We start from the raw sequence: 25,495 nt of genomic DNA on the forward strand, positions 1-25,495 counted from the left end.
AGACCTCATGTGTCTGTAGTGTCTGGAGTGCGACCATGACTCCAAGTCGTGCTCTGACTGCCGGGCCATGGAGCCGAAGGCTTTGAGGGAGCAATTCCTAAAGCTGCTTGCGACCTGGCACGCGACTCCATGTTGTGCGACCATACGGAAGTCTCAGTCCCAGTCGAGAGGAAGGTCACGGGATCATTCCAGGAGTCCCAAGTCCTTTTTGTTCCATTCAAAATCGTCAGGACATTCCGGGAGGAGGCACAAGAAACACGTTAAGTCGAAGCATGCTTCAACTTCCCGTTGTCTGTCAGTCGATGCGATGATGGAACGTCATCGTTCGCTGCATGGTTCTTCAGAGCCAACTCCTGGGCTGACTCTGCACCTCCCCTCCTTTCCGGGAGCTGGACCAACCCGAGCTCAAAGTAGAGCTTTACAAGGCAATGTGCCTTATTTTTGAGCGAGCCAACCCCTCTGGAGTACCGTGGGCCCGCAGATTTGGAGAGGTCCCCATCAGGTTCCATGCTGATGGGCCTTCATGAATCCGGTCATTAATCCGGACCGTCGTCAGTCGTGCCACTGCGACCTTGCCCGACACTGGTCCCAACGCCTTTCTCCCGATGTCTGCAGTGTTATTCTTGTAGTTAGACCTCCCTCCACCAAGACGGTGCATGGCCGTTGTTGGTAGCCATTTGTATCATATTGTACAGAAAAGACCATTGACTCACCTTCTGCCTCCCTTTCTAACATCTTGCTTTTTATTCAGACTCTTGACCATCAGGGCTCTGCTTTGGGCACTCTGATGGGTTATCTTTCTGCTCTGTCTGCCTTTTTATGGCTGCCTGACCAACCCTCCTTATTTAAGTTCCTTATTGTAAATAGATTCTGAAAGGTGTTGTACATATGTTTCCCCTTTCTCCTTTTATTATGCCTCAGTGGGACCTTAATTTGGACCTCACATTCTAGATGTGTACTCCTTTCGAGCCTCTTCACAATTGTCCTCTCACTGCTCACCGTCAAAACAGCCCAGAGGGTGAGAGAGCTGCAGGATTTATCTTCCAAGCCGCTGGGGCGAAGAAAGGTCATGTGGTGCAGTAGAGGACCATCCCTAGATGGGTTGTTCTGTACATCAAGATCTGCTGTGCACTGGCAAAAAATCAGCTTCTTGAGGGCTTACCATCTCATTCCATTAGAGCTAAAGCTGTGAACACTGCGTGAGCATGTGAAGTCCCAGTTCTGGATATTTGCCAGGTAGCAATTTGGGCTTCCCTGCATACCTTTACCAAACATTACTGCCTTGACAGTGAGATCCGCAGGGATGGGCATTTTGTTTATTCGGTCATGCAGGACTTCCTAGTTTAAACTTGTCCACAGTCCTGCCACCGGGTATGGCATTGCTTTTGTATCCACAGTAGAAGTCACTAGCTCTACTGTGTCAAGGAGATGCAAGCCAAGCACCAACACTCTCAAAAGCGCTGACAGCTTCCTGCAGCACGGTCTGCTCACGGGACGCACCTAGGTGTGTGCAGCAGCGAAGATCTGGCTAAGTTGTGCCTGTCTTAACCCGTCATATCCCGAAATAGGCAGTGGATGGGTGTCTCTCCTTGCTCTTTTATTTTTGTTTAGAGCTCTGTTGGATTTTTAAACATTTTATTTATTTAATTCACTAACCACTGCAAAATGTATACATCACAAACATGGTTAAGAGGAAGCAGACGGGAGAAATCCTGCATCAAACTCCACCCTCCAATTGATTGTATGCTAGAGAGGGTGATTGGGGTTGTTAGTACTGAGATTGAACTCTTTGAGAGGAGATTGTCACTGAATCTCAGTCGACTGTATTAGATACTCCAGCGGCCACGAACAGCCCTCTGACTTCTCCCTTAGTTCAGAATCCTGAAGGGAATTTACTGCCAATATTCCTACCATAGAGTCCCGAAGTAGTGTAGCAGAGCCCAATATTAATCTTTCCCCTAGCTTGCGATCCAGCCCATTGCCAATTCCAAATAAAAGAGAAAAAGGTCAATCACAATTGAATCTCTTGGAAATGTGCAAAGGGTGACTAAATAACACAGAATTAGAGCCGAAACCTCACAAAGACAACCCTACTTCTACTTTATCCCCAGATAGGAACAGTAAGCCTCAAGTTAATAATCAAAAGTTTTTGGATGATTGCTTGAAAACTGTTGTGAACGAATGATGAAGTTCACTAACTCAGAATTCTCTCCTTTTTTCGGTTGCCTCATTACTATAGAAACTGAGCTTGAGACACTAAAAACTTGCTCCCGTCTAGCTAGGGGGGCTGTGCAAAATGCCCTGGACAGTCCGTACAGGTGTTCCGCTAGGGACAGGCACTACAGGGGCCATTGCCATTAACACCGGAGAAGGCACGTAAATTAACAAAGTGATCCCAAACTGAACAAATTTTGAATAAGCAGGTCTTTACTGATAAACTTGGGCCTCTGGAAAGTATAAAGGTAGCAGCCATTGGGAAATCATCTCCTCCACATGATTCTTCTCCAGCCAATTATCTCCATCTACCCTCAGAATATACTTTCTATATAATCATCCTTAAGTATGTGCTGGCGCTGCCATTATGTGGCTTTGAGAAACAAGACAATATTTTGGCTCACAAACAACTCGGGCTGGACATGGGACCTGGTACGGGAAGTAGTGCATGTGGGACTAGTGCCCTGGCTGAGTATTCATCCAATGGATACACCAAGAGACTGTGTCATAATAAATTTTAGCAACCCTCAAATAGCCGAGATGCTGCTTAATCGCCTGGCCAGGTCGACATCTTTATCCACAGACAGGATCAGGGCAATTCCGGTTATTTCTATAGGTATCATTGATCTTATCCACTCCCCTGAGTAGCGAGCCGGCCACACAGTCATAACTGTGTAGCTCATCCACGTTTCCACCATTACACCCCGCTGATCACCACAAATAGGTTTGCCCCCCCTCTCCTCCCTAAACAATCAAGATTGACAAGAGGTGCGAGTAACTTCTGAGCCCCACACTTAAGGATGTAGTGCTCCAGAATGGTGAACGGAATAAAGGTGATAAGCTTTGAATTGCAAATGAAACAGTCAAAGGCTTGCTTGTTAACTCCTGGAATCCTGCATGAGCATAATCCAAGTTAGGGATTCCAGACTGGGTAAATACCATACTCTAAGCACAGATAATCTGCCTACAGGAAACCTGGCACACAGAAAACTTCCATGTTCATGGCTTTGTCTTAATTTTGACTCCAGCGAACTCTTCTAGTGGTGGGCAAGCAAAGGGTGTTTTGGCAGTACTTATCTCGACCCATAGCTTCCATTTTTATTTAAAAAAAATGTAATCAGTCCCCCTACTTTCAATTGGTTCTTTTACATATAGATCAGAAATATGAAGTTATTTTAATAAATCTGTACAGTAACATATTTAATAACGCCAAAAGTGTGGTCTTTATGTACCTGGGGAAGGAACTAGATGAATTTTCAAGAACAAAGGACAACATACTCATCTATTGAGGTTTGTGGGTACACTGACAGCTGTGAGAAAGGGAACTGCATTTTCCGCATGACTCCTTTGGTGAAACTATACTTTGTCGCTTATAAGCTAAATTTAGAACTAATTCAGCAGGACAGGGAAGATAATAGGCCCTTGTTGCCCATGTTTCACACTAATGGCCACCGTTCACTAATAGATCACATAATTTCTGTAAATGACCAACATTTGTTTAAATCTTTAAAGGCAGAACATTCTAACCTTAGTGGCCATGCTAAAGCTTACTCGTAACATCATTAGAAATAACACGGTGGGGCATAAACTAGCACCATCCATCGAGATGCCATGGACAAATGGCATTAGCCTGAAATGGGCAGGCAATAACAAAACCTCGCTGTTGGAAACGGTTGTCAACGAAAACCTAGAGGCTTTCACTATTTGTACTAAATGGGGGGTTAAACATGATAGGCAATTGGTGTCCTTCCAGACTATTACATCAGAGATAAACTAAGAACCTCACAAAAGAACTGTAGTAAAACAGAAAGGACTTGTTGATGATTTGATAGACATTGCACAAAGGCAAATCAGGATTTAAGAAAGGCTTTAGAGACTATCCCTAGAAATAGAAGGTAAAAGAGTTAAGAAGGACTTACAAAATGGAAATATCTATTAAGAAAAAAGAACTCCAAGAACAGGCATGGTTTAGTCTTGAACAGGCAGCAGAAACAGGTGATTCTGTATTGTTTTAGAAAATAGTTAATTCGCCATTTCTTACACATAATCTTCAACCAAATATGGAGGCGCTAGTTGCCCCTAAAGATTGGATCACCCACTTTAAAGGGATTTTTAATCCAAATGGCAGAGACATTTCTCTACGCCCAGATGATCTCCTTGTACCAGCATTTATAACATTATGTTTAGTAACTCTAGACGAAACCACTTGAGCCATAGGAAAAACCTTGAATGGGAAAGCACAAGTTCATATAGGGTCCCCATCTATGCTTTTAATTCCCAATAGCCAGTATGGATGGCAATCCTGACACAAGTCTGCAATGGAGCAGCACAAGGGCATTTCCCGTTAACCAGGAGTGCAAGCCTCATAGTCCAATGCTCAAAAAGGGGGACAGGGGAGACGTTAGGTGCTATCGCCAATATCCTTGCTATATACGTTTGTTAAGCTAATGGGCAGGGTAATATTAGAAAGGCTAGAAAGTTGAGCCACGGAAAATCATGTGCTGACCGATTCACAATATGTTTTCAGAAAAGACGCTGGTATGGTGGAACAGTGCTTAAACATAAATTTGATTATTAGCAAATACACTGTAGCATGCAAAGGGCACATCCATTTATACTTCGTTGACCTGACCAGCGCGTTTGACCTTGTTAATAACGCAAAACTGTGGTAGTCATAAGTAGAGATTGGTGCCACTGCCAACATTATTGGCTATCTGTCACAGATGTATGCATCATTGAAAGTCCGTGTGCGGTATGGAAAGAATGGAGAATGCACATCAAAATTTCATGTGACGAGAGGAATCAGGCAGGGTTGCGTCCTCAACCCGTTTTTATTTTCTTTATATATTAAAAGGATGGATGACTGGAGAGATTAAAGCCGTTGTGTCAGAGTCGGACATCGCTCGACCCTCATTTTAATTTACGCAGACGACGTGGTGTTGCTGTCATGGACAGCAAATGGCTTACAACATTTAATTGATAATTTTGTGGCCTTTATGGAAGATAGAGATTTTAAACTGAACCTTAAACACATATATCATGGTCTGTGGAAAGGAGAAAAACAGGAGGAAATTGCAGTATGTAGCAGGGTGGAAACTGGAACAGGTAAAAACTATTAGTTACCTAGGTATATTTTTCTCTCAAGGAGGACATTGGGGACCAAATTTAAATATTACAAAGCTTACATTTTTAAGAGTTTCTGAGGCGGTTTTAGATTTGCACGGAAATTAGGCTCTAAACCTAAAAGAGAAATGCTGAAATTGTAAACGTCTAAATACTTACCAACTGTGACCTATGGGGCATTGATGAGAGGTATGAGTAATACCCAGTTTCAATGTCTGCTAAAGAACTAGATGTCCCTTATATACATGATTATTTTCAGTTTAGCGTAGTGGCCATATGGCACAGCATCTGGAGCAAGTCTAGTTCAAGTTCAGCGAGGACAAACTATCTGGAACTTAAACATTATGGAAAAATCCTGTGGTTGCAGCATGTGAATAACCTATTTTAGGAAATCGATGATGATGTTAGTATTAGGAGTTTTTGCTAGTATCTTGCAATATAGTAAAACATATTTAAAAAGCATTTACATGGCTAAAATGGAGGCAGACAGAGAAAGAAATGAAAAAACAAAGCCAGCCATAGCAAGATATTGTCAAGGGCCACTACACCAAGAGGCACAAGGTTATCCGATCAATGCACCAAATGCACAAGATAGATTTTATTTAACTGGATTGTGTTTATTGACCTTACACTATTTAGTCGCATTTCCAAAAATGAGAAATGGGCAGCAAAACTACCCATGTGATTGAAAGGCTGGTCAAACTAATTCACATTTTATGCTGTTTTGTCGGTTTTATAAAAACATTAGATTGCATGTTTTGCACCCACTTTTTTATCAGTGAAGCTAAGAGGCTTCCACATTTTTATGTGAGCTAAATGATGCTCATACTTGTTGTGCAGTCGTGACCTTCATTAAATTGTCAGTTAAGAGAATGAAGGAAATGAAACATCTAGAAACATTGGGCTATGAGGAGGCCTAATGTCTGTCTGTCTTTAATTTGTTTTAATATATTTATTGCTGTAAGCAGTTGCACTTTTGGACATATGACTTTTTAGATTAAGACAGATGTTATAATCATTTTTTAGTGAAAGTTTATCCATTCATGTCTCCTAGATGTATCTTCTCAGGGATTTGAGTATGACTGGGAAGATTGTGGATTTTAACTAATGTGTCTGATGGACTATTTAAATATTTATTTTGTCTATGTTGTTTATGTTCGTTATTGTTTTATGGATTTTGAGTAATCTGAATATAGATTCATTTGACTTGGTTTGATTTACCACAGAAATAATTAGGTGTGGTAAAACTTAAAGCTGAGTGTTTCATTGTAAACAATTTTGGTTCCATCACTGTACAGTTTTTCTTTTAAATTAATTTCAATTTACTTTTAATTTTAATTGATGTTGATTTTCTTCTTTTAAATCAATTTTCTGTTGTTAACACATGTAATGCTCATTTCCACCACACTAACTGAAAATGCATATTCCTTTCTGGTAATCTTACTGCGAACTGTACATTTTTCTATATATTTTTTTCCTAGGGGCTTGGTTATATGTTATAACTTTTTGCTTCCTTTCTTTTCACAATAGGACCAACACTTGCACAATTTCTTTCAGTATTGTCAGAAAACTGAGTCGGGAGCTCAAGTCTTAGGAAATGACCTTGTGAAATATCTTAAGGTAAAACCCTAAAAATGACCTAAAACATTCGCAAACCTATGCTTTAAACTGCTTCAGTTACCCCATACATTGAGGCAAAACAACGGAAAATTATGGTAAAAGTTGTGTCCTTTATTAACAGTTAGGTATCCTTACAAGGCAATTTCTAGTGTGCCAATATACTCAAATAATCATTGTAAAAAACAAATAGGAATGTCTCCTGGGACTATGGTCTAGGATCCTGCAACTGGGTTTTAAAAGCAGCTACGTTGGTTTGGGATGGTTACTACTACTTTGGTTAATCATCTGAAAGCAACAGGAAATCACTTTCAAATACTTTAGCATCTGGTGGCTATGACTCAAATTTGTGGTATTTTCCATGCAAGGCCATTTTTGACCCCCATAATTCAATCTGAGCGTCAGTGCATTTGGTTAAAAGATAAGTACATGCAAATCAAAAAGGTACACTGTTCCACAGAAATAGACAGAAATCCACTAGGCACATCGCACAATAGAAGCAAGAGCCCTCACACATCCATTGGATGTCATGTTTCATCATAGGGCATGCTCCTCGTCAGACTGGCGTAGCAATATCTGACGGGCCCCTCGAGGGGGCTCTTTGCCAGAGATCTTAACTAGTAGTGCGTGCCGTGATTAAATATAAGTAGGAATTAATTCAGACCTACAGTCAGAGAGGAGCTGAAGAAGGAATTAATCAAATTGGCTCAAGACCCTCAAAAACCTAAATTTTATTGCTCAAGGAGGGTATCTGTCAAGGTTAAAAACACTCGGGAGTGGGATGGAGGTAATGTTCCGCCACTCAACCAATATATTCAAGGGTGAAAGAAAGGACTTCCCTCAATCACTAGTCGAGGTCAACGTGTTTCACGCCTAAAAAGTCCCTACGGATCAAATGGCGTTTCGTCAGGACCAAAATCAAAGGATGTCTCCTGCTCTATGCTACATATCAAAAAGTATGGTGAAGGTATGCAGAAAACTTTCTCAAAGAGCTGTGCACCTAAAAACCTAGGTAGATGTGTGCCTGTGGAGGAAGAAAACATGATAAAAGTAAATATACAATAGAATATACGAAAAAGTGTTGTGGCACTTAGTGATGACATACTGTCATGCTTAGGGTAAAGACAAACTCTAGGTAACAACCGCTTACCATCCTCTACTAGGGACGGTGCTCCATGGGATAATGCAGTGCCAGTCTGACGAGGAGAATGCCCTATGATGAAGCATGACATCCAATGGATGTGTGAGGGCTCTTGCTTCTATTTTGCGATGTGCCTAGTGGATTTCTGTCTATTTTTGTGGAACAGTGTACCTTTTTGATTTTCATAATTGGGAGACTGTACACTGGACCAGATAACCTCCTGGTCCCTCTTATGGTTAGATAAAAGATAAGTACCTCATTCATTTTGTCTTCCCTTTGATGGATAAAATCAGTTATCGCGATAGTCCTTCCCGGCTTTGTGAAAAGGAATTTGTTCATCTTATATAGTATTCCATAATTTACAGTTGTTTATCTTTTCCATTAAGACTGGACATGCTTGCTGTGATTTGCCAGTATGTAGTTTCCAAAGCTGGGCACAGCAGCATTAAATTTAATTTATGACTTTTATGAAGCTCTATGTTTCTGGTAAAGCTCACTTTATGCCACTGAATGTGAGGTGGCTAGGGCTACTATTTTGTGGCCAGTGGGGGACTGATTAGTGCATGTGTTCTTTAGTCTTTTGGTAACTGAACATCTGTGAATGTGGGTTAGAGGACTTGTACAACAGTAAGTGAACATATGTAACATGCCTATCATGCTGTACATATTTCAGTGAAACAGCACAGATTCCGTGCTACTGTTATTGAAATGGTACTTAAAGTGAAATGTTAATGTTCGATGGCATCTGTCGCTGTAGATACACATGTTCTGCATAGCTCGCCATCTGGTGTTGGGTCGGAGTGTTACAAGTTGTTTTTCTTCGAAGAAGTCTTTCGAGTCACGGGACCGAGTGACTCCTCCTTCTGTCTCCATTGCGCATGGGCGTCGACTCCATCTTCGATTGTTTTCTTTCCGCCATCGGGTTCGGACGTGTTCCTGTCGCTCCGAGTTTCGGAACGCAAAGTTAGTAGATTTCGGAAGATTTTCGTCGGTATTGTTGCGTTCGGGATCGGCGTAGTTAGATACAACACCGCATCGAAGATCGACGCGCTCCAGTGCCCTTCGGGGTACTTTTCGATCCCCCGTCGGGGCCTGGTCGGCCCGACCGCGTGTCCAACACCGCCGATGGAACGGACCCCGTTCCGTTTTTGTCCCAAATGCCACAACAAATACCCGTATACAGACCAACATTTGGTCTGTAACCTGTGCCTGTCACCTGAGCACAGTGAGGAGACTTGCGAAGCCTGTCGCGCGTTTCGGTCCCGAAAGACACTCCGTGACCGTCGAGCCAGGAGACTTCAGATGGCGTCCACGCCGACAGCGCACCGAGAGTTCGAGGAACAAGAGGAAGAAGAAACCTTTTCGATCCACGAATCGGACTCCGAGGAATTCGACGATCAAAGAACCGTGAGTAAGACGTCGAAAACAACACATAAGAAAAGTGACAAGGCCCAGGGGACGCCACTGCCACCAGGCCATGGCTCCACCCATAAGTTCGGTGACCGACCATCGGCACCGAAAAAGGCCCAAACAGTGCCGAGATCGTCCGACTCCGGTCGAGACACCGGCACGCAGCCTTCTCGGGATCGAGAAAGTGCTGGAGAGAAGCAACGACACCGAGATAGCGGTGTAGAAACGGCTCGACGCCGAGACAGCGGCACCGACGAAGATCGACGCCGCGAGGTTTCGACTCTAAAAAAGAAAAAAGCCACCTCGGAGCCGAAAAAAGATACAGACAGGGTTTCGGTGCCGAAACAACCCGTAACCGACCCAGGTCTAGGCTCTTATACAGAGGAGCAATCACTGTCCTCTCAGATGCGAAAGCATAGGTTTGAGGAAGAGCTGCAATCCACCGAAGTGGACCATATGCAAAAACGTATTTTCATACAGCAGGGAACAGGAAAAATAAGTACCCTTCCCCCTATTAGGAGAAAAAGGAGACTGGAGTTTCAAACAGACCAGGCGCCACAAACAAAGATGGTGAAAAAGGTGACTCCGCCACCCTCTCCTCCACCTGTAATTAACGTCTCACCGACGCAAACTCCGTCACATTCCCCGGCTCACACCACCATGAGCCAAGGTGACCAAGATCAAGACGCTTGGGACTTATATGACGCCCCAGTGTCGGACAACAGTCCGGAGTCATATCCAACAAAGCCCTCACCACCTGAAGAGAGCACAGCATATTCTCAAGTGGTGGCTAGAGCAGCACAATTCCACAACGTAAACCTCCACTCAGAACAAGTCGAGGATGACTTTTTATTTAACACCCTCTCCTCCACCCACAGCTCCTACCAAAGCCTGCCTATGCTGCCAGGTATGCTTCGGCACGCAAAGGAAATCTTCAAGGAGCCGGTCAAAAGTAGGGCAATAACGCCAAGGGTGGAAAAGAAATATAAAGCACCTCCTACAGACCCTGTTTTCATCACCACACAGCTGCCACCAGATTCCGTCGTAGAGGGAGCAGCTCGGAAAAGAGACAACTCCCACACATCTGGGGACGCACCACCCCCAGGTAAAGAGAGCCGCAAGTTCGATGCAGCTGGGAAAAGGGTCGCAGTACAAGCTGCAAACCAGTGGCGCATCGCTAACTCTCAAGCACTACTTGCGCGCTATGACAGAGCCCATTGGGATGAGATGCAACACCTCATCGAGCATCTACCCAAGGAACTTCAAAAAAGGGCAAAGCAGGTGGTTGAGGAAGGACAGAACATATCAAATAACCAGATACGATCTTCTATGGACGCAGCAGACACAGCTGCAAGAACAATTAATACATCTGTGACCATTAGAAGGCACGCATGGCTAAGAACGTCTGGGTTCAAACCAGAGATACAGCAGGCAGTGCTCAATATGCCATTCAACGAAAAACAACTGTTCGGACCAGAAGTGGACACGGCAATCGAAAAACTTAAAAAAGACACTGACACTGCTAAAGCCATGGGCGCACTCTACTCCCCGCAGAGCAGAGGAACCTACAGCACCTTCCGCAAGACACCCTTTAGAGGGGGGTTTCGGGGTCAGGCCACACAAGCCAGCACCTCGCAGGCAACACCGTCCAGCTACCAGGGACAGTACAGGGGAGGCTTTCGGGGCCAATACAGAGGAGGGCAATTCCCTAGGAATAGAGAAAAATTTCAAAGCCCCAAAACCCCTACAACCAAGCAGTGACTCAGATGTCACTCACCCCCTCCACACAACACCAGTGGGGGGAAGAATAGGTCATTATTACAAAGCATGGGAGGAAATAACTACAGACACTTGGGTCTTAGCAATTATCCAACATGGTTATTGCATAGAATTCCTACAATTCACTCCAAACATACCACCAAAAGCACAGAAATTGTCAAAACAACATTCCGACCTTCTGGAAATAGAAGTTCAAGCACTATTGCAAAAGAATGCAATCGAATTAGTACCAAACACACAAACAAACACAGGAGTCTATTCACTGTACTTCTTAATACCAAAAAAGGACAAAACACTGAGACCAATCCTAGACCTCAGAATACTAAACACCTACATCAAATCAGACCACTTTCACATGGTCACGCTACAAGAGGTGTTACCATTGCTAAAACTACAGGACTACATGACAACCTTAGACCTCAAAGACGCGTATTTCCATATACCAATACATCCATCTCACAGAAAATACCTACGGTTCGTATTCAAAGAAATACATTACCAATTCAAAGTATTGCCTTTTGGTTTAACAACCGCACCAAGAGTCTTTACAAAATGTCTAGCAGTAGTGGCTGCACACATCAGAAGGCAGCAAATACATGTATTCCCGTATCTAGACGATTGGCTAATCAAAACCAATTCACTAACAAAGTGCTTACAACACACAAATCAAATCATACAAACCCTCTACAAACTAGGTTTCACCGTCAACTTTGCAAAATCCAACATTTTGCCGTGCAAAATACAACAATACCTGGGAGCCATAATAGACACAACAAAAGGAGTAGCCACTCCAAGTCCACAAAGAATTCAAAATTTCAACAAGATCATACAACGCATGTATCCAACACAAACAATACAAGCAAAGATGATATTACAACTCCTAGGCATGATGTCTTCATGCATAGCCATTGTCCCGAACGCAAGACTACACATGAGGCCCTTACAACAGTGCCTAGCATCACAATGGTCACAAGCACAGGGTCACCTTCTAGATCCGGTGTTGATAGACCGCCAAACTTACCTCTCGCTTCTATGGTGGAACAGTATAAATTTAAACAAAGGGCGGCCATTCCAAGACCCAGTGCCACAATACGTAATAACAGATGCTTCCATGACAGGGTGGGGAGCACACCTCGATCAACACAGCATACAAGGACAATGGAACGTACATCAAACAAAACTGCATATAAATCACCTAGAAATGCTAGCAGTTTTTCACGCATTGCGGGCTTTCCAACCAATTATAACTCACAAATACATTCTTGTCAAAACAGACAACATGACAACTATGTATTATCTAAACAAACAGGGGGGGACACACTCAACGCAGTTGAGTCTTCTAGCACAGAAAATATGGCGATGGGCAATTCACAACCACATTCGCCTAATCGCGCAGTTTATTCCAGGGATCCAGAATCAACTTGCAGACAATCTCTCTCGAGATCACCAACAAGTCCACGAATGGGAAATTCACCCCCAAGTTCTAAACACTTACTTAAGACTCTGGGGAACACCTCAAATAGACTTGTTTGCAACAAGAGAGAACGCAAAATGCCAGAACTTCGCATCCAGATACCCACACAGGCAGTCCCAAGGCAATGCCCTATGGATGAACTGGTCAGGGATATTTGCCTACACTTTTCCTCCTCTCCCTCTCCTTCCTTATCTGGTAAACAAATTGAGTCAAAACAAACTCAAACTCATTTTAATAGCACCAACTTGGGCAAGGCAACCCTGGTACACAACACTGCTAGACCTATCAGTAGTACCCCACATCAAATTGCCCAACAGGCCGGATCTGTTAACACAACACAACCAACAGATCAGACATCCAGATCCAGCATCGCTGAATCTAGCAATCTGGCTCCTGAAATCCTAGAATTCGGACACTTACAACTTACCCAAGAATGTATGGAAGTCATAAAGCAAGCCAGAAGGCCGTCCACTAGGCACTGCTATGCAAGTAAATGGAAGAGGTTTGTCTGCTACTGCCATCATAATCAGATCCAACCTATACACGCAACTCCAAAGGATGTAGTGGGTTACTTGCTTCACTTACAGAAATCTAGCCTAGCCTTCTCTTCCATTAAAATACACCTTGCGGCAATATCTGCATACCTGCAGACTACCTATTCAACTTCCCTATATAGGATACCAGTCATTAAAGCATTCATGGAAGGGCTTAAAAGAATTATACCACCAAGAACACCACCTGTTCCTTCATGGAACTTAAATGTTGTCTTAACAAGACTCATGGGTCCACCTTTTGAACCCATGCACTCTTGCGAAATACAGTTCCTCACCTGGAAGGTTGCATTTCTCATCGCCATTACATCTCTAAGAAGAGTAAGCGAAATTCAGGCGTTTACAATACAAGAACCTTTTATACAACTACACAAAAATAAAGTCGTCCTAAGGACTAATCCTAAATTTTTACCAAAGGTTATTTCACCGTTCCACCTAAATCAAACAGTGGAACTACCAGTGTTCTTCCCACAGCCAGATTCCGTAGCTGAGAGGGCACTACATACATTAGATGTCAAAAGAGCATTAATGTACTACATTGACAGAACGAAAAACATCAGAAAGACTAAACAACTATTTATTGCATTCCAAAAACCTCATGCAGGAAACCCAATATCAAAACAAGGTATAGCCAGATGGATAGTTAAATGCATCCAAATCTGCTACCTTAAAGCAAAACGACAACTGCCCATTACACCAAGGGCACACTCAACCAGAAAAAAAGGTGCTACCATGGCCTTTCTAGGAAACATCCCAATGCAAGAAATATGTAAGGCAGCCACATGGTCTACGCCACACACGTTCACCAAGCACTACTGTGTAGACGTGCTATCCGCACAGCAAGCCACAGTAGGTCAAGCCGTGTTAAGAACGTTATTTCAAACCACTTCCATTCCTACAGGCTGAACCACCGCTTTTGGGGAGATAACTGCTTACTAGTCTATGCAGAACATGTGTATCTACAGCGACAGATGCCATCGAACTGAAAATGTCACTTACCCAGTGTACATCTGTTCGTGGCATCAGTCGCTGGAGATTCACATGTGCCCACCCACCTCCCCGGGAGCCTGTAGCAATTCGGAAGTTAGCTTCAACTTTGTATATTTGTATATATATTATTTTAGCCTTAAATAGGTACATACTTAGTCACTCCATTGCATGGGCACTATTACTACAACACTTCTCCTACCTGACCCTCTGCGGGGAAAACAATCGAAGATGGAGTCGACGCCCATGCGCAATGGAGACAGAAGGAGGAGTCACTCGGTCCCGTGACTCGAAAGACTTCTTCGAAGAAAAACAACTTGTAACACTCCGACCCAACACCAGATGGCGAGCTATGCAGAACATGTGAATCTCCAGCGACTGATGCCACGAACAGATGTACACTGGGTAAGTGACATTTTCATTATTAATCACACTTGACTGTTTTCGTCCTTTGTTTTCAGGGTTAGTCTCACGTTTTTCAGCATTGAATCATTAATTTACACATCTGAATCAATCTGCTTCAGCAGGCTGGGGATGCCTTGTATAACTTTAAGACCAGGGTAGAAAGCATTGTATTGTAGCATTTCTGTAGTGTTTTCCTACCTCTTCTGAAAGTTTTAAGGCATGTAAATGCATACATACATTAAAAGCAGCCTAGTCTGTAGCCCGTCAACCTCATTGTCTTAGGTCTGCCTGCACTCGTTGAAGTGGATGTGCTCTGAGCTCCACTGTTCCACACAGCCACCCTAGCCCGGGCTTTTAAAGGCAGGCAAGTAAGGGATAGAATAAAAAGCATCTTAAGGAAGGATGCAGGCTTACATGTCAGGCTGTTCTGGGGAACTGTAGTTGCAAGTAACTTCTTTGAAGCATTGAATTTTTCATAGGTAGTATCAACAAGAGCAAACCTTCCAAGTTAAAAAAAGAAGTGGAACGAAGCTTACAAGGATACCCTTGTGATTTGCACTTCAAGACAGTAGTGTTTCATACGGATGTTGCAGGCTTTCCCATGTTGTTGCCTGGTAAATTTTCAGGAGCAGCAGCCCTGCTGTTAAGAGCTGAACTAGTACAGATATAGAGATACAATTGATCTATTTAGCTGAATTATAATCGCTTTACTCCAGCTAGAGACACCAATATCAGCATGCAGCCTTCCACCATGATCTTGTACAGCAGCCTCCAGATTTCTCAGAAAAGAGGACGGAAAAATTACATTAGGGTGTGTAAGGTATTCCCCTTCATCACTAGTTAGCCCCAAAAAACGCATCATAGGAGTTGCATCAGTAGCAGAGATTTCCGGAATCCCAATGGCTAAGGTATTCCCTGTTTGTGAAATTAACTCCCACTGGTCAGTGCATTTTATAATTTTGCTCTTTACATCAGATACTTTTCAAACTCATCCTCTCTGTCATTCAAAGGGTTATGTGTTCTAATTTCTTGTATGTGACTAGAATTAATCAGGTTCCTCAGAAACGCGGATGGTCTTGGCTGTTAAGACTACTTGCTTGAGTATCACTTGCACTTGTGGTTGCAGAGGGTGGTAGATTTTTTGAACTCTGTTAGGTTGGGTTCTGAAGTGGTTGGGTCAGCTGATGGAAGGGGGATTCCACCTTAAATTCGGAGTAGAAAAGTAGAAATTGCTGCCTATACTGGACATTTCCAATCAAATAGACATCTAAACCCTTTGTAGCCTAATTTGGAGGCTCCCCGTCTAATAGGGCATTTATTTCCTGTTACTAATGCACCACTAAACCAGAATAGCTAGCACTGCCTGACAACATACTGTTATTGAACCACCCACAATGCTAAAATATATGGAATTAGCGATCTGCTTTCTGTTTCTGTTCTCTAGCTATGTCTTAGTTGCGACTATGGTAAGCACATAGTCTCTTACAGCTTTATACAACTTTCATTGCCACCACAAATCTATATATATATATTTTTTTTACTTATCAAGTGCTGAACATTGTTTACCTAAATAGCAACTGGCGGCACTTGTGAAGGTGCATGCATTGAGTGCATGCATTCCAGCTGGTGCTTGATTTGTAATGGTTTCAGGGGTAAGATTTTCATCAGAATCCAAGATGAGCAGAAGTGAGAAGGGCCATGGGGATGATCCTTTTTTCAAGAGGACCAGATGGAGCCAGTGGAATATCTTGGGTCTTGTCCTAGTTTTTCACTGTCACAACCTTAACAAGATTTTGCTTCATCACTAAATTCAACAGCGAAGTAGTCGAAATATTCTCAAACAGAAACTAACCATCCTTGTCAATCACTACAAAGCAGACAGCTTCGTTGCTTTAATCTTTAGCTCAGCAGAGGCATCATAATGGGTGGCAGACCCACATTACAGCTGGTGTTTTCCATGAAAGAGAAGATTAGAACACAGACCAAAGTAGTCCGAATACTGAAGGTAGGACACAGATTCAGGAAATTGTAGCAGTGCCCATTCATCACAGGCCTACTTTCAAATACTGTGACCACCACAAGGGAACTCTATACTTAGACAAAGATATGGACTTCATATATATCCCTGACCAAAATCCTATTGAACAGGAAAGAAGAGAGAGTTCTACAGAAGTAACAAACCCTTTGATGAGATCAGTGAAACAGCCTGCTAAAAGCCATTGGTTCGGTTTTATGACCCCTTCTTTCAGAGAGGTTCTGGAGAAGATACTCTAGCAGCTCTTCCAAGTACCATGCATCAGGCGTTAGACTAATGCATTTTAATGTGGTTGTCCACATCACCACATTAAATTGCAATAATCACACATTTTTAGCACGTTGACTTCATGCATGCTGTGAGGGTGAAGCTGCAAGCAGGTAGAGTGACTGCGACCATTGGAGCGGGCTGCATTAACAGCAGCGCAGTGTCCAATGAGAGCCCCTGTCTGGGGGCAGCCGTGGCAGGGTGACACTGACGGGAGCATGGTTGTGAGAAGCCCTGGAGTCTGTCCCCGGAGCCCCGTCTCAACCTGCCCTGTGCATTAACTCTCAGTGACCCGGATGTGCTGAGAGAAACAGCAGAATTTAAACCCCGCTGTGAAGGGGCATGATAAGCCAGTGCTACCTCCTAGCTCAGCCTTGATCTCCCAAAGTCAATTATGGAGAAAATTGGACTTTTAGGGGCCAATCCAGGATGCATTGTATTGTTGTGTTTCGTGCACAAACAGCATGTGGTTTCAGTAAATACAGGAGCAGTACAAACTGAAACGCTTCCTATATGCTTCTATTTATCGTCACCAAGTTACCTAATCCTGGGGCCATGATAATGGATAATTAATTGATAGTTTGTACGATCAATAATCATTAATGTCACAGGCTGCGCTGATAATGCTTGCTGATTGGATGTTATGTGCCCACCCACGTGTGCTGCGCATGCTGCCTACTCCTCACTAGGCCTCAATGTGTCGGAGAGAAAAGCAGCGCAAATTAACCTATGACAGCACTTCTCTATCTTTTCTTAACCCTTACCCATTTCTCTGTGCAGATGACTCTTTCTTAGACATGTATATTATTGTTCAAACTGGGAAAGTCCATTAAACATTGTGATATTAACTTTCAAATCCATTCAAGCTTGTTTCCTTACATGACAAAGTCGTTCCCAACAGTTTGCCAGGCCAGGTCGCTGGCATGAAATCTGATAATTCCTTACAGTCTATGGTACACACAATTACTAAAATTCAAAATGATTCAGAAGTAGCTCATTCAACTGATTGGGCATTTCTAATTGCGTTTATCCTTTTCTGTAATGATTTTGTGTAAGTAAGTTTACATCAGCCAAGATATTACATAGCACTAGATACAGGGAGGTTTTGGGCAGATACCAGGCGGCGGTTTCTCGTTGCTTAAATGGGTGTAATTTCTAATATATGTTTCCCTCATATTCATTGCTTGACTGCTCATGAGAAAATATCACTCATAGTCATTGAAATGTCACTCATAATTACACTGAAATTATGAAAATGTCACTTATATCAATTTGAAACCTTGGCAGCTATGCTCCAGTAAGTTGGTTTGTACAGAAAAACCTCTTAAAATTAATGTCTATTCTATGTTAACATTCACAGTATCGATTTCCCTAAATCAGATTTCTGTTGCATAGAACGGAGAAATCTGTAGGAGAAAAAAATGTTTCTGATCAAATAGTTACCTATGACAATGGTGGCCAGTTTTGGTGGATTCACCTACAACTCATTGTACCACCTGCACTTAAGCATATGCCCTCCTTTTATTGGGTGATGAAGTCATCCTGACAGTGGAGCGTTTGACCCTCTGGTCAAGCACAGCTCATGGGGGAAAGCAGATGCAAGCCAAACCAGAAGCTTTGATATTTGTGCAGCCTGAATAATGATTACTATAGTATGTTTAGTTAAAGGGATCGACCCCCAGACCTTTTAGTTTTTCATCTAATTTTTTCATTACCTCAGCTTCCCATGCATCCCAGTTGCACTTCGTGCTGGGGGGGGGGGGGTTCCCTAGCTGTTACTGTTCTTGAAACCAAGTTTGCAAGTCTGAAATGTTTGATGAGATATATTTCTATGGTTCTTCATTTTCCTGTGATGTTATAATTGAATATTGGGATTTTAGTAAATTAACATTAACATCAGATCTTTCTGTAATGACAGATTATGATTACAGTTTGCTATGTCCCATTGAGATCCTTCATTCTTTTCTCAGAGTCTTCATGCCATGGAAGGACACGTGATGATTGCTTTCCTGCCAACCATCTTGAACCAGATGTTTAGAGTCCTCACTAGGGCTACTCAAGAGGAAATTGCTGTGAATGTAACGAGGTAGATATTGTTAATCATTATCTGTTATGTGCTCCACCTCAGTGTTAATACAACACACTTCCTTTCTGCACGCACAGAGGAGACAACATGAATTGGTTTGATGAAAAAATGTTAGGTCAGTATAAGCATATAGTGTGAGAGACGATTTTCTCATCAGATACTCATTACTGAGCAGTTCCTAATATCATCTTCCTGAAGGCAATTTTAATGTTGTAAATCCAGAGGTCAGCTTAAATCCAGAGTTGGTGGCCTTTGGCGAAGAGTGAAAACAGCTTCTTCAGATATTATGCTCCTCTTGCCAATTTGATGGGAGCCAATTAAACCAAGCGCACCTTTCGGTGTCTAAAGTCCACACCGGGAATACTAGAAATCCAGTAGTAATTACATTTATTTGAAATAAATGGTGGTAGATATCCCTAAGTGCTTTCATGGGATGTGACTTTAATGTAGAGGTGCTTCAGCCAATCTGGCCCTCTTCCTGCGCTTCGGCTCTATTGCCACAGCTAACAGAGCATAGTGGCAGTAGAAAAATCACACACTTTTACACATGTGGTTAACACTTGCCCCTGGCCTCTTCCTCTGTCGCTTGATTCTTGCAGGTCATGGGCTTGCCTGCTAGATCTTTCTCAAGCCAGTGAGGTAAACACAAAGAACTCCTCTGTGCCCCATTGTAGTGTTTGTGCATCACAGCTGGAGACACAACAAACTAGGCTGAATTTACCTGCAAAGGGAAGTGGGAGAAATGATCAGCACTAGGCATATGCAGTGGCAAAGGGAAGTAATCACTAGCAAGTCTGACAAGGGAACTCTTATCCTTCTCGTAAATCACCTGCCCACTTCATACATGATCCCATGTGTCTGAGACTTAAATGGTTTAATTCATTTTGTCTAGGGTCATCATCCATGTTGTTTCTCAGTGCCATGAAGAAGGATTGGAGAGTTACTTGAGGTCATATGTTAAAGTAAGAAAATCTAAATCTCTTATTCGTACACTTTTTGTTTCCTTGATATTTGTTTATTGAACCTGCCTTGTAGGACCTCTGAGTGTCTTGCTACAGAACCTACACTGTATCTCTAACTACACAAAAGTCACAGTGGATACAAGACACACCCTGTACTATCATTTAAAGATGATGTTCTAAAATAAATCATTGCTTTGTTTTACTTGTGTTTATTACTTGAGTCACCTACAATGATGACATCTTGTGAGTCGGTGTGTTGATTTGTAGAAAAGTACACTACTACACTTTTCCTTGTGGATTAACACAATATGGAACATGCCACAGAATTCATGTTTGTGCTTGCAAAATTTGGTAGGACTAATTCTAACCACCACACCCCATGTCAAACATAAGCCCTCACTGATATATCTTATTAAGATCATCCTCTCTATTTTTCCACTGAGCTGAGAGATTTTGTCTAGGATTTTTCCTCCAGTACAGTATTGACAGGTTTTCCTGAAGTATGGCATTTAAGACTGTGGAGTCAAGTAGAGCCTGTTTTGCTGAAGCATTTCCGAATGGGGTAGAGAAAAGAGTGTCTTCTAGATTCAGTACTTTGTGCTTTGTTGGAAGACCACGAGATTGTTATTTAATCTTATTTGTAAGTTTCTTCCTGAATAGACAGCGTCTCAGTGAATTATTGTGTAAAAGACTCATTGACAAATGCTTACTTGTGCACCTCTTCTGATTGAATGCTTTAAAGACTATGTGCCCAATGTACTTAGACTTTAGGTTAAGAAACCATGTCATTCCCAAAAACACAAGATTTGTGAATGCAAAACTGTTGTGCGGAATGTACTAAACGGATTTTGCAAGTTGGAAAAGCCTATCCGACTCCTAAAATGGGTTTTACAATACATTGTAAATGACAATTATAAGCAGGTGTGAAAGGGATGTCCCCCCTCTCTGCAGGTTGCAATGGTATGTGTCAATGGTATGCAACCGTAATTGCAGCCGCAGCCATTGATCAGTTATCAACGCCACAAGAGAGGTGGTAATTTATTAGCACTGGGGAAGGTACTGCTTACTTCCTCTGATGTATTCTAGAAAATAATTTATCTGTGCGTGTATGTGTATATGTTTGTTCGATGGCACGTGTAGCTGCAGATACACATGCTGTGCATTATCCTGCCATCTAGTGTTGGGCTCGGAGTGTTACAAGTTGTTTTTCCTCGAAGAAGTCTTTTCGAGTCACGAGACCGAGGGACTCCTCCCTTTTGGCTCCATTGCGCACGGGCGTCGACTCCATCTTAGATTGTTTTCTTTCCGCCATCGGGTTCGGACGTGTTCCTCTTCGCTCCGTATTTCAAATCGGGAAAGTTAGCTAAGCATCGAAAATTCGACTGTATTGTTAGCGCTCTGTACCGGTTTAGTGTTATTATATCGACACCGATAGTAGAAGCGCTCCGGCGGCCCTTCTGGGCTTCCACTCTTCAGCGGGGCCTGGTCGGCCCGACCGCGTCCATCGTCGAAACTAATGGACCGGACCCCCTTCCGCTTCTGCCCGAATTGCCACGCCTAGTATCCTTATATAGACCAACGCTTGGTCTGTAATCTATGTCTATCACCGGAACACAGGGAGGATACTTGCGAGGCCTGTCGGGCATTTCGATCGAAAAAGACCCTACGCGATCGAAGAGCCAGAAGACTACAAATGGCGTCGACACCGACAGAACAGATCGACGTCGAGGAGGAGGAAAGAATCTCCATACAAGGAACGGACTCGGACGACTCCGAAAGTGAGCTACTGACGACAACGCAGAAAACTGTGAGTAAAACTGCCCCGTCCAAGACTCACTCCAAGATCATAAAGGCCAAGGGGATGCCACCGCCAACAGGCCATGGCTTAACCCGAAAACACGGTGAACAACCATCACACCGAAAAAGGTCACACAACAGCCGAAGACATCCGACTCCGGTCGAGATACAGGCTCCGAACCATCTCAGCACCGAGAGTTCGACACACCCAAGGTGAAAAAGGTTACCTCGGAACCGAAAAAGACTGTTTCGAAACCTTCGTACCGAAAAAGTCAGCCTCAGAGCCGAAAATAGGCTCCTACACGGAAGAGCACAGACTGTCCAGCCAAATGGAAGAGCATGGATTTGAGCAGGAAATAAGTATGGGGGAACCAGACCATACTCAAAGGAGGTTCCACATCCAGAAAGAGACTGGTAAAATACAAACTCTTCCTCCAATTAAAATAAAAAGAAAGCTGGCATTTCAGGAGTCAGAGATGCAGCCAAAGGCAAAGGTGGCAAGAGACAAAACACCACCACCAAGGTTTTCGCCACAGCCTTCTCCACTACATTCACCACAGCTGTCCCCGGTAGCAACACCCCCAATGCAGTCACGACACACACGGGGATGACACAGGATGACCCGGATGCATGGGACTTATATGATGCACCGGTCTCCGACAACAGTCCCGATTGTTACCCAGCAAGGCCGTCACCTCCAGAGGACAGCACTGCATATATGCAGGTACTATCGAGGGCAGCTACTTTCCACAATGTAGCGATGCATGCGGAGCCAATAGAGGATGATTTCCTATTTAACACCTTGGCATCCACCCACAGCTCCTACCAAAGTCTGCCATTGCTCCCAGGCATGCTCAAGCACGCAAAACAGGTCTTCCAGGACCCAGTGAAAGGCAGAGCTATCACGCCTAGGGTGGAGAAAAAATACAAACCTCCACCAATGGACCCTGTGTTTATAACACAGCAACTGACACTAGATTCGGTGGTCGTGGGAGCAGCAAGAAAGAGGGCAAACTCCCAATCATCAGGAGACGCATCACCGCCGGACAAGGAAAGTCGGAAGTTTGATGCTGCGGGAAAACGCGTGGCAGCACAGGAAGCCAATCAATGGCGGATTGCCAACTCGCAAGCTCTACTGGCTCGCTACGACAGGGCACACTGGGACGAGATGCAGCACATTATACAGCACTTGCCCAAGGAACACCAAAAACGTGCCCAACAGTTTGTTTAAGAACGTCAAGCAATTTCAAACAACCAGATAAGGTCTGCATTGGACTCGGCAGACACTGCAGCACGCACAGTCAACACTGCGGTAACCATTCGCAGGCATGCATGGTTACGGAGCTCAGGTTTTAAACCGGAAATCCAGCAAGCTGTGTTAAATATGCCATTTAACCAGGAACAATTGTTTGGGCCGGAGGTGGACACGGCAATTGAGAAACGAAAGAAGGACACAGACACGGCCAAAGCCATGGGCACGCTCTACTCCCCACAAAGCAGAGGTACTTTTAGAAAGCCACAATTTCGAGGGGGGCTTCGTACTCAAACACCAGAGCCTTCCACCTCACAAACCAGACCCACCTATCAGGGGCAGTACCAGAGAGGAGGGTTTCGAGGCTCATACAGGGGTGGACAATTCCCAAGAGCAAGGGGAAAATTCCAAAGCCCTAAAACAGGTCAAGCCAAACAGTGACTTCCATGTCACAAACCCCCAACACTTAACACCAGTGGGGGGGAGACTTACTGCATACTTCGAAAACTGGACAAACATAACTACGGACGCATGGGTCCTAGCCATTATCCAACATGGTTATTGCATAGAATTCATACATTTCCCACCAGATGTGCCCCCAAGAGCACACAATATGTCCAAACAACACTTAGACCTGTTACAACTAGAAGTCCAAGCATTGTTACAAAAACAAGCAATAGAATTAGTACCCAACCATCAAAAAGGAACAGGTGTCTACTCACTATATTTCTTAATTCCAAAGAAAGACAAAATGTTGAGACCCATATTAGACCTCAGAATGCTGAATCTCTACATCAAATCAGATCACTTCCACATGGTAACACTTCAAGACGTGATTCCCTTGCTAAAAAAACAGGACTATATGTCAACGTTAGATCTCAAGGATGCATATTTCCACATACCCATACATCCTTCGCACAGGAAATACTTAAAGTTTGTAATCCACGGCGTGCATTATCAATTCAAGGTGTTACCATTCGGGATAACAACAGCCCCAAGGGTATTCACAAAATGCCTTGCAGTAGTAGCTGCTCATATAAGAAGACAGCACATGCACGTATTCCCATACTTACACGATTGGTTAATAAAAACCAGCACTCAGCAACAGTGTCTTCTTCACACGCAATACGTTATAGAAACTACACAAACTAGGATTTTTGATAAATTACCAAAAATCACATCTACAACCATCCCAGATACAACAATACTTGGGAGCAACACTCAACATACAAAAAGCGATTGCCACACCAAGTCCACAAAGGGTACAAGCATTCCAAAATATAGCACTAAACATGCAGCCAAACCAACACTACCAAGTGAGTCAACTCCAAGATCTAGTGTTGGTAGACCGCCAGACACACTTCTCGCTTCAATGGTGGAACCCTATAAATTTAAACCAAGGGCGGCCATTCCAAGACCCAGTGCCTCAATACGTGATCACAACAGATGCTTCCATGATGGGCTGGGGAGCACACATCAACCAGCACAGTATACAGGGACAATGGGACAATCAACAAAAACAACTGCACATAAATCATTTAGAACTGTTGGCAGCGTTTCTAGCATTGAAGGCATTTCAACCACTGATAGCCCACAAACACATTCTTGTCACAACCAACAACATGACGACAATGTATTACCTCAACAAACAAGGAGGGACACACTCGTCACAACTGTGTCTCTTAGCACAGAAAATTTGGCATTGGGCAATTCACAATCACATTTGCCTAATAGCACAATACATCCCAGGCATTCAAAACCAGTTAGCCGACAATCTCAGTCTAGATCACCAACAAACACACGAATGGGAAATTCATCCCTAGATCCTACAAGATTACTTTCTACGCTGGGGAACACCAAAAATAGACCTATTCGCAACAAAAGAAAACGCAAAATGCCAAAACTTCGCGTCCAGGTACCCAGACCCTCAGTCCAAGGGCAATGCGTTATGGATCAGTTGGTCAGGGATATTTGCTTACGCTTTTCCCCCTCTCCCACTCATTCCTTATCTGGTAAACAAACCGAGTCAAAACAGACTCAAACTAATACTCATAGCACCAACTTGGGCTCGCCAACTGTGGTACACAACACTGCTGGACCTATCAGTAGTACCTCACGTCAAATTACCAAACAGGCCAGATCTGTTAACTCAACACAAACAACAGATCAGACACCCAAATCCAGCATCACTCAATCTAGCAATCTGGCTCCTGAAGTCTTAGAATTTGGACACTTAGACCTTACACAAGAATGTATGAAGGTCATTAAACAAGCTAGGAAACCTACTACAAGACATTGTTATGCAAACAAATGGAAAAGATTTGTTTACTACTGCCACAATAATCAAATGCAACCACTACATGCTTCCGCAAAGAACATTGTAAGTTACTTATTA

At 43.3% G+C, this 25,495-nt stretch overlaps 1 protein-coding gene across 9 annotated transcripts in view; it reads left to right on the forward strand.

Moving 5' to 3' along the window:
• DOCK9 (dedicator of cytokinesis 9) overlaps positions 1 to 25,495 on the forward strand; it is a 989,328-nt gene that overhangs the window by 576,021 nt on the left and 387,812 nt on the right. For all 9 annotated transcript variants that reach the window (XR_011194943.1, XM_069205169.1, XM_069205175.1 and 6 more), the window contains exons 23-25: positions 6,868 to 6,957; positions 18,974 to 19,089; positions 19,982 to 20,051. Coding sequence is in view for 8 of the 9 variants with exons in the window: in XM_069205169.1 (XP_069061270.1) it covers positions 6,868 to 6,957; positions 18,974 to 19,089; positions 19,982 to 20,051 (276 nt within the window). In the remaining variant the exon portion in view is untranslated. The remainder of the gene's footprint in view (positions 1 to 6,867; positions 6,958 to 18,973; positions 19,090 to 19,981; positions 20,052 to 25,495) is intronic.

The sequence above is a fragment of the Pleurodeles waltl genome, chromosome 8 (genome assembly GCF_031143425.1).
Source record: "Pleurodeles waltl isolate 20211129_DDA chromosome 8, aPleWal1.hap1.20221129, whole genome shotgun sequence".
Lineage (NCBI taxonomy): Eukaryota > Metazoa > Chordata > Amphibia > Caudata > Salamandridae > Pleurodeles > Pleurodeles waltl.